The 17,016-nt window shown below is 43.3% G+C and overlaps 1 protein-coding gene across 1 annotated transcript in view; it reads left to right on the forward strand.

The window, feature by feature from the left end:
- Positions 1 to 17,016, forward strand: part of KLB (klotho beta) — a 30,871-nt gene that overhangs the window by 11,064 nt on the left and 2,791 nt on the right. Inside the window, exons 2-4 of the mRNA XM_054582055.1 lie at positions 3,257 to 3,767; positions 6,020 to 6,288; positions 11,808 to 12,951. Coding sequence (XP_054438030.1) covers positions 3,257 to 3,767; positions 6,020 to 6,288; positions 11,808 to 12,951 — 1,924 coding nt within the window. The remainder of the gene's footprint in view (positions 1 to 3,256; positions 3,768 to 6,019; positions 6,289 to 11,807; positions 12,952 to 17,016) is intronic.

A 17,016-nucleotide genomic window follows, 5' to 3' on the forward strand; every position in this document is an offset into this window, starting at 1 on the left:
ATATGATAATGGAAATTAGAATTCTGTAACTTCATACTTTGTTAAGTAGCTTTAACAATAAACAAGTTTGTAGTTCACATGACGATAGTTCAGTCAAAATGTGAGTAAAATTACACACAGGTTTGAAAATCTAACTTTTGACAAATGATTGGAGGTTCCTCAAATACACACAGCACAATGTGTGAGGTCTGCCAACAACCCGGGCCTCCACAGCACCCCCACCCACCAGGGCCCGGCCATGTCTTCCTGACCTCTCGCCCCCTCTTCATCTTTGTTTCCAGAGTTGTGCCAGCTATCTTATTTGCCTCCTATCATCCATAGAACTTATCTGAGTCTGGATTTCCAGGGGCATCAAAGAGAACTGCTACCTTAGACTAGCAGCTGCCTCTCAATGACATGAGGCCCTCAGAGCTGACTCAGAAAAGAAAAAGCTGCTGACTTCCCCTTTAAGCTACTGAATTTAAAGAACAAAGGTTGAAGCTCCCCTAAATCAATCATTCCAAAGGTAGATGGCCTTGTACAGATAGAGGATAACCTTGGAAAATCGCGGAATGACTGTTGTGCAAGGTTGCCAGGCCCAGGTTGCTCTCCCCTACCAACCCCGTTGTGTTTTCCCGCCAAACCTCCTTTTTGAGCATCGGACCAGGGGACACATATAGATATCTGTTTCATTCAGATTTTTGTCGAACTCAGTATCTCCAAGCAATACTTTTTACCCTGTTACTTGGCAAACAGGATCAAGTTATAAGTATAAGCACTGCACAAAGAACCTCCCCCACATTCTCTCCGAGAACGAAGAGGCTGTCTTCAGCCCAGAGCAAAGATAACCCTAGATACCTTGATAGCCTCTGCAAATAGCAGCAAAGGTTAAAGAGACACTGTGGAACATGAAGGTCACCTTGGGGCATGACAATGCATTTTATATACATATATATCCAGAAAACTTGCTTGAAAATGTACTGCAAAGGTACAAATCTGCTGTCTTCTAAGCTGTTCTATTTTGCATTAAAATGCTGATGCAACCAAGATTTTATCACCCCTTAGGTCGTCTTTCATATAATCACTAAAATATGCAATAGAACATCTATTTTAAAGAAACCCCTCCCCCCTCTCCTTTTCCTATTAGGACTGGTTTAATACATCGATACTGATTCCATCGCACCCTCCCTTCAATGTCTGATGGCATCATGTTTCCAAGGCAGCTAGTTTCTGGCTCAGGAGCTTACATGTGTTCCGCGCTTTACAGTTTGCACATCGGAAAGACACAACGGCCCCGAAGACACATGCTGATCAGAGGCTACCCAGGGATGAAGAAGTGACTGATTAGAATAAAGCAAAGAATTCTAGTAATGCATGACTGCTTTGTTTCAAATCAGAAAAAAAAATGCAGTTCTCAAGACTGTTCTTTGTGATTCCCAGCCCAGAAAAATGCAGAAAGAGCAGCTGAGACCACTTAAGGTGGAATCTGTCCCCAGCTCCCCTGTGATTCCTTCCAGAACCTCAGGCTGGAGGCAGGGGAGGAGGCCACAGCCGGAAGGCTGCTCTCACAGGAGAGCATTCTTAAAGCTCCTTGTGAACATTTGGGTGCTAAACGGTTCCAGAATCTTCCAATGAAACCCAAGTAAGTTCAGGTAGGCAGAGGTACTACCTCAAGACATCTGCTTCAGGAAATCTTCCAGGGAATGATTTCAGTTAGCTCTTCCTGCACAAAGCAACGAGGCACCAGTGTTGAAATCATCTCCCCTTAGGTAGTGAGAAAAAGGTAGTTTTCTCACCCTGACAGGATTTGTAAAACACATCAGGTGTCCACAGGGTGTATTAGGTTTGAACCATTGTGCATATTTGATCGTTCTTGACCTACAAAAAGGCACTTTCAGATAATTCGACCCAATATCAAAAAAGTCTCTCATGAGCAAAAGAAAAGCTAATGAACAAAACTGCAAGCAGACTTTGTGGGTTAAAGGTGAGGGTGTGCACACTTGTTTTAGAAACAGCCAAATAGAGGAGAAATCGGGAGGGGGGGGAAGAGGCAAGCATGTCAAATGCTGAGGGAAAGAGAGATGAACTCAGATGAAAGGTGACTTTATGACTGGCCAGGACAGAGGACAGAGGACTGGACTTGAGCATTTAACTGGCCTAGAGTCCGTAACTGGAGTCCTTAATGTTCGTTCCTCCTTCCGATAGAGCTTACGGTCCTTCACAGAAGCATGATGTTTTGCTTTAAATATCTTTTCATTTAATGCCTTATTTTATGTCATTTTATATGTTTCTCTTTCACACATTTCAGTCTTACTTTCCTATAAGATTATTGGCTCCTTAGGGCAAGTTCCTGTTCCATTTATTTCAGCCTCTCAGGGCAGACAAGACAGGCATTGAGTAAGTACTCGTACCTATTAAACAGACTGGAAGCGGATGGTGAGGCTCTGTTACAAGAACTCTGCTGGAAATGTAAACTCCGGGAAGTCTATTAATAATAACATCCATCTTTAGAGCTCCTAGGTGTGCTATTCTGTGCTACATATTTAACATATACATCAGCTCTACATCTAAAAACAACTTTACAAAGAATATTGTCATTATTTTTAACTTCATTTTATCTCTGAGGATACTAACAGATTTCAGGAAGGTTAAGTGACTTATCTAAGGACACACATGAAATACCTGAACTTCAAGTCCAAGTGTGCCAACCGCAAGGCCCACACTTGCGGTTCCCTGCCACACTTATATAATAACAGCAGGAATAGCTAAGGCTTCTGTAGAGGGTGCTCCGTGCCAGGCACTGTTCTGAGGCCCTTTCCATACATTACTTCATTCAATCCTCACCACAAGACTAGGAGGTGGGCTCCATTATTATTCATTTACAGAATTTAGAGCCTGCATTATCCTGGACTTCTAAGTTAGGGCCGAAAGGAGATTCTGTAGAACAATGAAAGATCACTGCTGGGTCTTTTTATCTAAAGGAAGAAATCCTATAATCCACAGCGTATCTTCCCGAGAGGGCTCGGGAAGGCGGTCAGGGAGAAGTGAGATGGAGTTTGGACTAGGGCTCTCTGCCTGCTTCTTGGCCATCCTGTAGGAGATGCTTGAGGGGAAGTGGACAGAGAGCTGAGTTTGAGGTCATTGGGGTTTCCAGGCAGCTTTTCCCTGCATCACCCCATGCTGCATTCACTCATTTGTCCATGAAAAGACCTCCTACCTGCCAAGCCAGAGCCATTGGAAGGACGAAAAAAGGTTAATAATATTTTCTTCTCCTTAGGCTCATTCGAAAGTTTGGCATAACTACAACACAAATTTCCGCCCACATCAGAAGGGTTGGTTATCGATCACATTGGGATCCCATTGGATTGAACCCAACAGGCCAGAAAACATGATGGATACACTCAAGTGCCAGCAGTCCATGGTTTCTGTGCTCGGGTGGTTTGCCAACCCTATCCACGGGGACGGCGACTACCCAGAGCTGATGAAAAAGCAGTTGCTCTCCATTCTGCCCCTTTTCTCTGAAGCAGAGAAGAATGAGGTGAAGGGCACAGCTGACTTCTTTGCCTTTTCCTTTGGGCCCAACAATTTCAAGCCCCAGAACACCGTGGCTAAAATGGGACAAAATGTGTCACTGAATTTAAGAGAAGTGCTGAACTGGATTAAGCTGGAGTATGGCAACCCCCGAGTCTTGATTACTGAGAATGGCTGGTTCACGGACAGCCGTGTGGAAACAGAGGATACCACAGCCATCTACATGATGAAGAATTTCCTCAACCAAGTTCTTCAAGGTCAGTTGCACATTAGCTCAATTTTTTAAAAACTTTTTGAATATTCACGCTCTAGGATATTTAAGGTCACCTTTGTTTCTTTTCTAATCTTTATTGTATTTTTTTCCGTCACCATTTCATGCCTTTATACCCCGCTCCCCTCAGCAATCGCCACACTGTTGTCCATGTCCATGAGTCCTCTTCCTTTTTGCTCAGTCTCTCCGCCTCCTGACTTCTCCCTTACCAGCCATCATCCTGCTCTCCGTCTATGGCTCTGCCCCCATTTTCCTTCCACATGAGTAAAATCATATGGCTTTTGTCTTTCTGACTGGCTTATTTAACTTAGCATGATGTTCCCCAGGTTCATTCATCCTGTTGCAAAGGGTACAATTTTCTTCATTTTTACAGCCATTGTGTAAATGTCTCATAGTTGTTTTATCCACTCCTCTGCTGATGGGCACTTGGGCTGCTTCCATATCTTGGCGATTGTAAATAATGCTGCAATGCACACAGGGGTGCTTATGTTCTTTTGAATTAGTGTTTTGGGTTCCTTCACATATAATCCCAGAAGTGGGATCACTGGGTCAAAAGGCAGATCCATTTCTAATTTTTTGAGGTATCCCCACTAAAGTCACCTCTGAATATATGATTATTGTTGTTGCTGGCCTTTGGTCCATCGGTGACAGAATGTTTTAATGTTACTCGCACGTCCATTTTTAATGAAGGCTTGAGAATAAAATCATTGTAGACAGTAGATACATCCTTAACTGGCAACAAGATGCTGTTTCATTCTTTCAAAAAGGACATAAAGCTAAGGAAGATATGTCCAAAGTCTTTTAACAGAAGTGCTTTAGTCTAAGATGCTGATGGCTTTCTTGAAACTGTGCTCCTTCACTCTATGACACGTCTTGCTGATAAAAAGGTCTGATGACAGAGAATGAGCCACGTATGTCAAAGCTGCGTCATTTCTATGGATCCTGGGTATTTTCCTGATCCTTACATAGCCCCTCATTCCTTTTCCATTACTCAAGTAGTGACATCTACAGGTGGCTGATTGAAATAATGGAGCAGGAGACAAGCTCAAATTACGATGGCTCTGCCCTGCAGAGCTGGGCTCCATTTCACGCACATATAAAGGAACTCTCGGTGGATCTTTCTAAAACTCTGCAGCTCTCTTCCAAAGCTACAAGCCTGGGGGAAAAGATTTTTGCAGAAGATTTTGCAGAAGAGAGCATTCGGGGAGCCTTCAGGCAGAGCAAGGCCCTGCTGCCCAACCTGCAGGAGGCAGCAGCGTGGAGCCTTACCTCACCCAGCCACGCACACAGTGCATGGGGGCCTCCAGAGCAGGGAGCCTGTGGCAAGTGCCATGCACTTCGGTGGAAGGGGAATCATCTCCCAGGCGTTAACTCCCCATCTCTCCTCAGCACCTTCCGACACCAACGGAAGTCTCTTGGCCAGGACTGTCTGTCTACCTTTTAAGAAAAGGGTATCAGTGATAAAACCCCCAAAATGCAGAAATGAGGCATTTCTCTGAAAGAAATGAAAGCTTTTAGTTAAAAAAAAAAAAGAGAGAGATGGTTCCTGACTGATTTGGGGTATCTGTTACTTTTACTGCTATTACTGATTTTCATATTTCATTTTTACCCAATTCCTGAAAGTTATTGAATCAGAGTGATAAAACTAGAAAGGCCCTGAGAGATCATATCTTCTGATCTTTTCTGTTTACAAATGAGGAAACTAAAGTCAAGAAACTTGCCCAACAGCACCCTCCCACCTCCTGCCCCTAAGCCCAGTAAGTTCTGCACGACTTTCTTTTCTTTATATTTACATTCACTTATGTTAATTCTCCAAGCTGGCTTTTCAGTCCCTGAAGGGTAGTTTCATAGAAGACAGCTTGTCCATAAACGGGAAACAACCCAAACTTGGAATGAGAAACTCTGTCATAAGCAGACATTTGTCCCCAAGAGTTCTGGGAATTACCATGCCTTCTGACACAGATTTGCATGCTAAGTCTCAGGAATATTTTCAGTTTACTCCTTTAACTGTATCATTCGTTTGTTGGGGGAGGACTGTTCTGGATGAAAATAACTGCCACTTTTCAAAGATAAACATGAATTTTCTATTTGATGTAATGAGCCTATAAATGAGGCAAAAGGTTGGTTTCACAACATGTTGTCCCCCCGGCATGTTGTTAGTGAAGTCAGAAACATGACCTAGTGTGTTAAGGCCTTCAGACATTTCTGCTTTTTTTTTCTCTCCCTCTCTCTGTGCAGCAATAAGGTTTGATAACATGCGAGTGTTTGGTTACACAGCCTGGTCTCTCCTGGACGGCTTTGAATGGCGCGATGGTTACACCATTCGCCGAGGATTATTTTATGTGGATTTTAAGAGTAAACAAAAAGAAAGAAAGCCCAAGTCTTCAGCACATTACTATAAACAGATCATACAAGAAAATGGTTTTACTTTAAAAGACTCCACACCAGATATGAAGGGCCAGTTCCCCTGTGACTTCTCCTGGGGTGTCACTGAGTCTGTCCTTAAGGTAAGTGGCTACTTACAAATTAAGTATAAAGTGGGTCAAATAGTATATGATACTTTATTTCATTCAATGACCACTAAGAGATGGCTGTCAGACAACATCAAATGCCATGGTTACCTGGAGGTGATGAAGGAAAGTGGGGAAAGAGGAAGGAAGCAGAAGAGAAGAATTAATGCTCACTGCGAGCCTTCCATGTGCCAGGACGCATGACGGAGAACTTAGCGATGGAGTTGAAGAGCCTGCCCCAAGAACCATAGTCATTTTTGTGAGAGACATTTGTTAGCAGTGTCAAAATTAGAGGGAAAGTTTCTTAACAGATTTTTGTTTTGCCAAAAGCAAATTACTAGTGATCCTTTATTTAAGTGACTCCTGATATTTGACAGATTTGGATAATTTGCCTTCTGAGGTTTCTATATCCCAAGGGCCTCCCCACACCTCTCATTCCTCACCTTCTGCCAATATTTACTCAGATGTCACATTCTCAAAAAGGCTTCCTTTTACTCCCAAAAATCATAAACTCATCACTATCACCTCTCATCCTACTTTCCTGCTATATGTTTCTTTTTTCAGTTTTTACTTATTGATTTTAGAGAGAGGGAGAAGATAGAAACAGAGAAGCGCTGATTTGTTGTTCCATTTATTTATGCATTTATTGGTTGATTCTTGTATGTGCCCTGACCTGAGACTGAACCCTCCCCATGGCGTGTTGGGGCAACACCCCAATGGAGCTCCCTGGTCGCCAGGGCCCCTGCTTTATTTTTCTGTATAGCTCTCATCATTATCTAACATACTATGTACTTTGCACATTGTTTCTTTTCTAGGTTAGAGTTTGGGGATATAATTGATACAACAATACTGTGTAAGTATAAGACATATAGCTTTTGTTGATTGGATACATTTATATATCACAAAATAATTATCACCATAGCATTAGCTATCATCACACAATTCCCATTTCTTTTGGTGGTGAGAGCATCTAAGATCCGCTCTCTTAGCAACTTTTGAGTATATAATACAGTATGATGAGCTATAGTCACTGTATATTATACTGTATATTAGATCCCCAGAACTTGTTAATCTTATCATTGGATGTTTGTACCCTTTGCCCAATATCTTCCCACTTCCCCCTCCCCCAGGTCCTGGTAATCACTTCATACCTTCTTCTTAGGTATCACCTGTCTTCCCCACTAGAATGCAAACTTTCTCTGCATGAGATGGAGACATTTGAGGCTTTGCTGCCTTTTGTATGCCTTACTAGAGTGGGGTCAGGCTCAAGGCAGAGTGAATGAATAAAGTCAACTTTTACAGCCAGGTGAGATCTTAGGGACTCCCTATTCCAAATCCTTCATTTTATGGATAAGTGAGCTACATCAATTAGTAATTGATACCTAAGTGACTTGCCCAAGATAACACAAATATTGGAAGAAACTATAATAGACCACCCTCAAACCCCAGATGCACAGTGCTCTTTCCAAAATAATGATAACTATTTTAAAACCCTTATTATGTGCCAAGAATTTACCTGGATGTATGTACATTTTCTCTACCTAATCTTAAAACCCTCATTTTATAGGCAAGGAAATTGAAGGTTAGGGAGGTTACATAATTTGTCCAGGTTACCAAGATCTGTCACCTGATCGCTGTAAGACTTCACAGAACCACACTATTGCCTGTTCTAGAAGCATATGGAAAAACAACAAGATATACAAGGGATGGGACCGGACAAAAGGGCTCAAGCCATGAGCAGTCAAAGTTCACAGGTTATGAATCTCAAACCCTGTCGATGTTTAAACAAGACTTTAGTAAAGACTCAGAAGTGATAAAAGAGGGAGAGACAGAGAGTCATGTAAACACAGTGAGTCACCTTCAGCTCGTGTCCCTTATAGAGCCACCTACCTACCTACCTACTTACCCAGTTCCTATCTCCTCCTCCACATGCCATGGGCTGGCAGCCATCTTTCCCCCACAACTTCAAGTGGGTTTGTATTTTCCAAAATTCCAGACCCAGCAAAGAGAGAGCTGAGAGAGACAACAGTTCCTGCCCATACATGACCCAACCTGCAATTTCCTCCTTCATTTAAAGACCTCCATCTCTTCCACTTTGATTGGTGATGTGAATGTCTGCCCCATTCTAATGGTCTTAGTCTTAGTCCTAGAATCAAGAGCTGATCACACAGGTCAGGGAAAAGTAATTCTGTAACCAACTAGGTCTGGGTTCCTGCTCACATCTGCAGCCTGGCAAGAGGTCAGCTTCCCTTGAATTTGAACTAAGACTAACCTATTGTTAACATGGGGCCACATTTGCTCTATCTCTGTCTCTCTCTTATTAACTGTTGAAAAGTGGCAAATACTTCACCCCAAAATATTTCAGCATATGTCCCCTAAGAACAAAGACATTCTCTTATCTCATTATAATACTATCAAACCCAGGAAATTTAGTATTGATTGAATATCATCTAACATACAACTCATATTCAAACTTTCCTAATTGTTCCAAAAATGTTCTTTATAGGTTTTTTTAAAATTTGATAACAAACAAGGATCACACGTTGGTTTTCATGTATCTTTAGCCTCCTTTAATTCAGATCAGTCCCCTCAACCTCACACTATTGACTTTTTTGAAGAGTCTAGGCCAGTTGCTTATAGAATGTTTCATGGATTTCTCTGTTTCTTTATTAGATTCAGTTAACCATTTCTGGAAATAATAGTACATAGATGACATGTATTTCTCCATACATCACATCAGAAGGTACATGATGTCAGTTTTTTCATTACTAAAGATGTTAGAAGTAGTAGTCACCAAATTTCTTGGTTAAGGTGGCATTTGCCAGCTCTCTTAATTGAAAGGTACCTTTTTGTTTGTAATTAAAAACTAATCTAAATGGTGATACTTAAGACTGTACAAATATCCTATTCCTTCACAGCATTTCACCCATTGGTCTTAGTACTGACTCATGAATCTTGCTTGAATTATTACTTTATAAATTGCAACATGGTGAATTTCTAATTAGATTATTCCTTCTACATTTATAAGGTAATTTTTTAAAGTTCACTGTGTTAAAACACACTGCTGTCATTATTTCATTAGACCCTTTGATGCTCAAATTATGTCAAATTTGGCCAAAGGGACTCCTTCAAGCTTTTTCTTTTGTCTTTTTCTTTTCTGTTTCTAAGCACTTCCTTATTTTTCTGGTAGAACGCATACAAACATCACCTCATTCTTTTCCTTCCTCAGGCCTGGAAAAAGCCATTTTTCTCCAAAGAGCTCAGGCTGTTAGCATGGAATAGAACTTTAGAACCAAGCTCTGGGAGCTAGAGTTGAGATCAGGGAGCGTCATCTTTAACTAGATCTCCCAGCAGATTAATTACATCCACTTGCTAAGACTAATGCTTTCTAAAGTTTTCTTTTTTTAATATGTTTTTTGATTTTTACAGAGAGGGGAAGGGAGAGAGGGGGGCCAAAAAAAACACTGATGTGAGAGAGAAAGAAAAACATTGATTTGTTGCCTCCCACACAGGCCCTGACCAGGATCAAATCCCCAGCCTTTTGGTGAACAGGATGACACACTCCAACCCACTGAGCCACACCAGCCAGGGCTTTCTGGAGGTTTTTAAAAAGTAAAACATCCCTGGGCTGCATGGTTCAGTGGACTGAGTGCTGGCCTGCAAATCAAAGGGTTGCCAGTTTGATTTCCAGTCTAGGTCACATGCCTGGTTTGCGAGCCTGGTCCCCAGTAGGGGATGCGCGAATAGCAACCACACATTGATGTTTCCCTCTTTCTCTCTCCCCTCCCCTCCCTAAAAATAAATACATAAAATCTTTTAAAAAGGAAAACATTTTCATTTGATCTTGCCTTACCTATGGCTAGATTGCCCTTTGTAAACACCCTATCAATACCATGATGCTCTGACGTTTCAAGACACTGAAACTGGCCATCTAGGCGAGGAGGATTTTACCCAAATAATTATATACAGATTTAACTTCATGCTCATCTGATCAATGTTCTCTCCATTTAATGTTCTAGATAACTGGTTGACAGATGGCAAGTGAGCAATGATATGGCTTTGTAATTAGACTATGAAAAATGACACAGGAGAAAACAATTAGAGGGAAAATATTTACCAAAGGTTAATTATCATTTTTTCCAGGTGCACTTAAATTCAGCCATGGGAAGAAAAGTACTTTAAAACAAGTACATAAAACAAATCATTTAAAAAAAAAAAACAACTTTCATTTTCTCTTATTAATCTTGCATTTGGAAATTTTTTTTTCTTAAGCCCTTTTCTGTTTTAATTTAGACTAAAAGGCCTAACAGGCAATTATTGCAACCAGGGAAAATTAAACCCTAGTCATGTCTACTTTATGTTTATACAGTGCTTTAGAATCAACAGAGCACTCTCCCAGAGCCGTTGCCTCCTCACAGCATACCCGCGAGGGCAGTGCAATTGCTTGGTCGCTACACAGAGCTGCCAAGCCTGAGTTTCAAAGGGGCAGGACAGCAGTCCAGGGCTGCCTCCTCGTGGAGGGGCAGGGCATGAGACACCATCAGATCAGAGTCAGCCTGGGAGTTTCTGGCGGGTATTTTACCATCCTTTCTGCTCATAATCCAAGTACCGCACATTAAGAGGGTGTTCTGTATTCTCCTGTTGGATGAATGAATGCTTTGTCCTCATAGACACATGGGTGAGGAGAATATAATGATGCACATGTTGTGATATCACCTGGACTATTCAAATAGGAAGTGTCAGATATTTGCATTCAGCAAATGCAAAGGGTCATTCCCTCCAGATCCTACAGGTTTCTTTTAGGAACTGTGGCTGGGATCAGCTAGCCTCCTCTACCCCTAGTGCTGAGCTCAATGAAATCCTCTACACCTGGAATGTTAACTTTGCCTTCGATTTATGGCAGTGTTTGAAAGGCCCATCGTTCATGATTTCTTTCAAGTGAGGGTACCAGGTCAATATCCTGATGCATTTGAACGGAATCACATGAGACCCCATGATATGAACTACGTTTTGAGGAAAAATGAAGTGGAAAACAGCTTGTCAGTGTTTTCTGTACAACAACTTATTTTCCAAGCTAAGCCCTGGGTGTGGTTCCTTCGCTATGTCTTCTGGTCTCCCTGGGAAATTTCAAAGGCTGGAAGGGAGGATAATCCAACAGTCCTTTTCTCTGACATAACCAGTGCAGCTGGAACACACTGCTCATTATAAAGCACATATACACCATGTATTTTCTCAGTGGTCAGTGAGAGTCAAAACACAGGGTCCGGCACAAATGCCCCTTTTTAATAACAAAATCATGAGAATCATATGTAATTCTGTAACATAACAATATCACACTCAAGCACACCGTATGGCATTTTAGGTAAAATGTTCAAATTAAAACTATAAATTAACACACCCATATTATTACCCTACCAACCACACTCAAGCAGGCCTTACTTCTGCCAGACCCTTCTCCCTCCCTAACAGCCTGTCCACGTGTGTGCGCTTTATCTGAATGTGCTTGTTTTTCACAGCCAGAACTGGTGGCTTCCTCCCCACAGTTCACCGATCCTCACCTGTACGTGTGGAATGTGACAGGCAACAGACTGTTGCATCGAGTGGAAGGAGTGAAGCTGAAAACGCGACCACGACAATGCACAGATTTTGTCAGCATCAAAAGACAGCTTGAGATGTTGGCAAGGATGAAAGTCACTCATTACCGGTTTGCTCTGGACTGGCCCTCAATCCTTCCCACTGGCAACCTATCCACTGTTAACCGCCAAGCTCTAAGGTACTACAGGTGTGTTGTCAGTGAGGGCCTGAAGCTCAACATCTCCCCAATGATCACATTGTACTACCCGACCCACACGCACGTTGGCCTCCCCGCGCCGCTGCTGCAGACTGGAGGGTGGCTGAACCCAGCGTTGGCCACAGCCTTCCAGGATTACGCAGGGCTGTGCTTCCAAGAGCTGGGGGACCTGGTGAAGCTCTGGATCACCATCAACGAGCCCAACCGGCTGAGTGACATCTACAACCACACTAGTAATGACACCTACAGAGCAGCCCACAACCTGCTGATTGCCCATGCCCTGGCCTGGCACCTCTATGACCGGCAGTACAGGCCGGCACAGCGTGGGGCCGTGTCGCTGGCTCTGCATGCGGACTGGGCGGAACCCGCCAACCCCTTTGTGGATTTGCACTGGCAGGCGGCTGAGCGCTTCCTCCAGTTCGAAATTGCCTGGTTCGCCGAACCCCTCTTCAGGTCCGGGGACTACCCGGTGGCCATGAGGGAGTACATCGCCTTCAAGAACAGGCAAGGGCTGTCGCGCTCCACACTGCCTCAGTTCACCGAGGAGGAGAGGAGGCTGGTCCAGGGCACCGCCGACTTCTACGCCCTGAACCACTTCACCACCAGGTTTGTGATGCACGTGCAACGGGCGGGCAGCCACTACAACGCGGACAGGGACGTCCAGTTTCTGCAAGACATCACCTGCCTAAGCTCCCCCGGCCGCGTGGCCGTCCTGCCCTGGGGAGAGCGGAAGGTGCTGAGCTGGATCCGGAGGAACTATGGAGACCTGGATGTGTACATCACGGCCAATGGCATTGACGACTCGTCTCCGGAAAACGATGAACTCCGAAAGTACTACTTAGAGAAATACATTCAGGAGGCCATGAAAGGTGAGGTTCGGGGGCCATTTCAAATACAGTGAAGTATGACATTCCCAGCTAATGTGAACAAAAGAAGAGCAGAGTAGGCTCCTTACTGACAGTGTCAGCTCATTATAGAAAATTTGTCATGTATAGAAAAGTTGTTCTTTTTTAAGAAAGAAAATAATCACCTGGAATGCCATTTCCCAAAACAAGCACCCAGACTTGTGCTCGCTAGGCATTTTTAATACAATTGAGTTCATGCCGTAATAGGCTTGTATCCAACTTTTTCTTTTTTTCTTTTTTAAAATTCTATTTTATTGTTTATGCTATTATAGTTGTCCTGACTTTACCCCTTTGATCCCCTCCACCCAGCACACCCCACTCCCTCAGGCAACCCCCCACCATTGTTCATGTCCATGGGTTGCGCGCAGAGGTTCTTTGGCTACTCCCTTTCCTATACTGTACTTTACATCCCCATGGCTATTCCGTAACCACCTATTTGTACTTCTTAATCCCCTCACCTCTTCACCCATAACCCCATATCCCCCTGCCATCTCACAACCATCAAAACACTCTCCTAATCCATGATTTTTTCTCTGCTCTTACTGTTTGCTTAGTTTGTTCTGTAGATTCAATTGTTGATAGATATGTATTTTTGCCATTTTATTGCTCATAGTTTTGATCTTCTTTATCTTAAAAAGTCCCTTTAGCATTTCATATAATAATGGTTTGGTGATGATGAATTCCTTTAGTTTTTTCTTGTCTGGGAAGCTCTTTATGTGCCCTTCAATTCTAAATGATAGCTTTGCTGAGTAGAGTAATCTTGGCTGTAGGTCCCTGCTTTTCATGACTCTGAATATTTCTTGCCAATCCCTTCTGGCCTGTAAAGTTTCTTTTGAAATCAGCTGACAGCCTTATGGGAACTCCCCTGCAGGTGACTACAGTAACTTCTTTTCCCTTGCAGCTTTTAAGATTCTCTCCTTATCTTTAACCTCTGGCATGTTAATTATGATGTGTCTTGGAGTGGGCCTCTTTGCATCCATCTTGTTTGGGATTCTCTGTGCTTCCTGGACTTGTATGTCTATTTCCTTTACCAAATCAGGGAAGTTTTCTTTCATTATTCTTTCAAATAGAGTCCCAATTTCTTGCTCTTTCTCTTCTCCTTCTGGCACCCCTATGATGCAAATGTTGGACCTCTTAAAGTTGTCCTAGAGGCTGCTTATACTATCCACATTATTTTTTTGTAATTCTTTTTTCTTCTTGTTCTTCTGATTGGCTCTTTTTTGCTTCCTTATGTTCCAAATCATTGATTTGATTCTCGGCTTCATCCATTCTACTGTCATTTCCCTGTAAACTCTTCTTTATTTCAATTAGTGAATCCTTCATTTCTGACTGGATCTTTTTTATGCTGCTGAGGTCCTCACTAAGTTCTTTGAGCATCCTCATAACTAGTGTTTTCAACTCTGCATCAGATAGATTGCTTATCTCCATTTCATTTACCTCTTTTTCTAGAGTTTTGATCTGTTCTTTCATTTGGGCCATGTTTCTTTGTCTCCTCATTTTGGCAGCCTCCCTGTGTTTGTTTCTATTTATTAGGTAGAGCTGCTTTGACTCTGTGTCTTGGTAGTGTGGCCTAATGTAGTAGGTGTCCTGTAGGGTCCAGTGGCACAGCCTCCTCTATCACCCAAGCTGGGTACTCAAGATGTTGCAGGAAATAGCATAGGAAGAATCCTGAGACAGTGTTACTGTTGCTGGCCAGTGGCTGGCATCCTGGTTGCCAGGCAACACTACTTAATACTTAAGTAGCAGCTAGGAATAGGTGGCCAGAAGGGAAATAAAGACAGGGCCCTCACCATTGCAATCTAACAAAGAACTTAATACAGTAGGCTAAAGGCAAAGAAAAGCATGCGTCACCCGTGACCTAGTAGTCCTGAGCCTGATCCTATAAGGCTGCCAGGTGTCCAGAACAACACAAGAAAACTATGATAGTGCAGGGGGAAGCCCTTGAAAGTCTGTGTGTTTCATCTCTACTAGCTGGGAAAAGGAAAACCTTGAGACTGTGTATTCATCCCAAGGCCTGGAAGGCAGAAGGGGAGGAAAACTACAGTGCCCAAAAGCAAAAGCCCATAAACAACTTTGGTTAACTGCCTGCCTCCAGTCATGTGCAAAATGAACAGAGTCTAGAGCAAGATGATAATTTGGGCTAACAGACCCCCACCCAGACCTACATTTAGGCAGTCACATCTCCTCAGAAGGCTGGCACCACCTTTACCCACCAATCAAAATGTAACTTCTTCACCCCCATGCCACCGGTCATACAAGTCACATACTCTTCCCTGCATCGGCTATTACCACTTCTAATCAAATTTTAAATGGTTGTGATTTGTTGAAGCAGCAAAAAGTTCTCAGAAATTTACCCATTTGATAGATATTTATTGAGCATGTAACATGGACAAAAGCTGTTCTGGGCACTATATCACCACTGAACAAAATAAGGATTACTGTCCTCATAGTGCTTATATTTTTGTGGGATAAAAGTCAACAAGCAGGTAAGTAAGAAAGAGGGTGTCACAGGTGAAAAGGTCTATGGAGTAAAAACAGCTGACTGCCCAGAGGTGCAGGACAGGAGAGTGGTTACAATTGTAAAGAGAGTGGTTAGGGAAGTCTTCCGAGATCTGGAGAGATGAGGCAGCAAAATCGTGTTCCAGATAAGCAAAGAGCAGATGCAAAAGTCCTGATGTGGGAGCATGCCTGGCTCGTTTGAGGATCAGGAAGGAGGAAAGAATGAGCAAGGGGAAAGTAACACAAGATCAGGCCAAGGACGTAAAGAAAGAGGCAGACTAGATAGATCTTAGTAGGCCATCCTAAGAACTGTGGCTCTTACTCAATGTGAGAGAGAAAGGCTCTGGAAAGTTTTAAACAGAAGGGCGACAGGATCGAACTCAACACTTGAAAAGAATCACTCTGGACACTCTTTTGTGAATATACTTTGTTAAACAAAAAACATGAAGGGTGAAAGATTCTCTGGAAGGGTTTATTGAGCTAACCAGAAATAGGACCAGGTCCTGGGGCCTGCAAGCTGAACTAGCAGCAGCAGAGCTGGATGCAAAAATCCAAGGTGTCCCACTGCCCTGGAGCTGGCGGGGATTTTTTTATACAATGCGTTTGGGGAAGGACTATATAATTTGTTTTGAAAGAATTTACATTGGCTATAGATGGAGGGAGGTGTGGCAGAGACAGTTCTGGGAGAGGTGCATAGTCCCTGAGGGAGAATTTCTGATGCTTCTGGATTGGTTGTCGCAGCAAACTGGAAAGTGCATGCATAAGCAGGATGCGTAGAGACTGGGGGTGGGCTAACCATTTTTAGTTAGGAGCTGAAATAGCCTCCTGGAAGTTGATTCAAAGTTTCAATATACAAATAGGAATAGGAGCAATCTTATGCTGGTTTCAACTGTGTTAACAGATTAATTTCTTGTCTGTTCTTCCTGCCCTCCGGCTTGCTGTGGTTTAATTTAGGACATCTAAAAAAAATTTTTTTTCATGTCAGCTGTAGCAAGGAGCAAGAAAAAAAACAGGGAGAGTTGCTCTAATCTAGGTAAGAGATCACTGTGGATTGGGATAGGTTACTAAGAATGGAGATGGTGAGTTAGTGAGTCTTTGGGACACATTTGCCCCAGCTAGTGTCAGGGACCAGTCCATGCTGGATTGAGGACAGCTCAGAATGAGCCCCGGGCGGGGGACCGGCGGGACAAGGACCGACACTGATTCTTACTGACAAGCGTGCGTGCGTTCGGAACAAGTCTGGCCTCCCGAGATAGATCTGTTTCGGCTGGGGCAGCCGCCCTCCCCGCAGAAAGGGGTGTCAGACCAGTGTTCCAGAGCGTCCTGCCTGGTGCCTTCTCCGCGGGTGACTCCGACCCCCAGGACCCGCGGCGGCGCAAAACCAGCCCTACCTGCTCATGGACTGGACAGCCCAAGCTGGAGACGCATCGGCCAGAGAATGGTAGTAGGAGAGACCGTCCCTCAGAAGGCGAGACGCTGCTGCAGCGGGAGGGTGAGGCCATATAATCAGTGTTGGAGTAGAACATCTTA

This window comes from Pteronotus mesoamericanus, unplaced genomic scaffold, assembly GCF_021234165.1.
Source record: "Pteronotus mesoamericanus isolate MK-2021 breed Mesoamerican mustached bat unplaced genomic scaffold, CSHL_Meso_final contig_68, whole genome shotgun sequence".
Classification (NCBI taxonomy): Eukaryota; Metazoa; Chordata; class Mammalia; order Chiroptera; family Mormoopidae; genus Pteronotus; species Pteronotus mesoamericanus.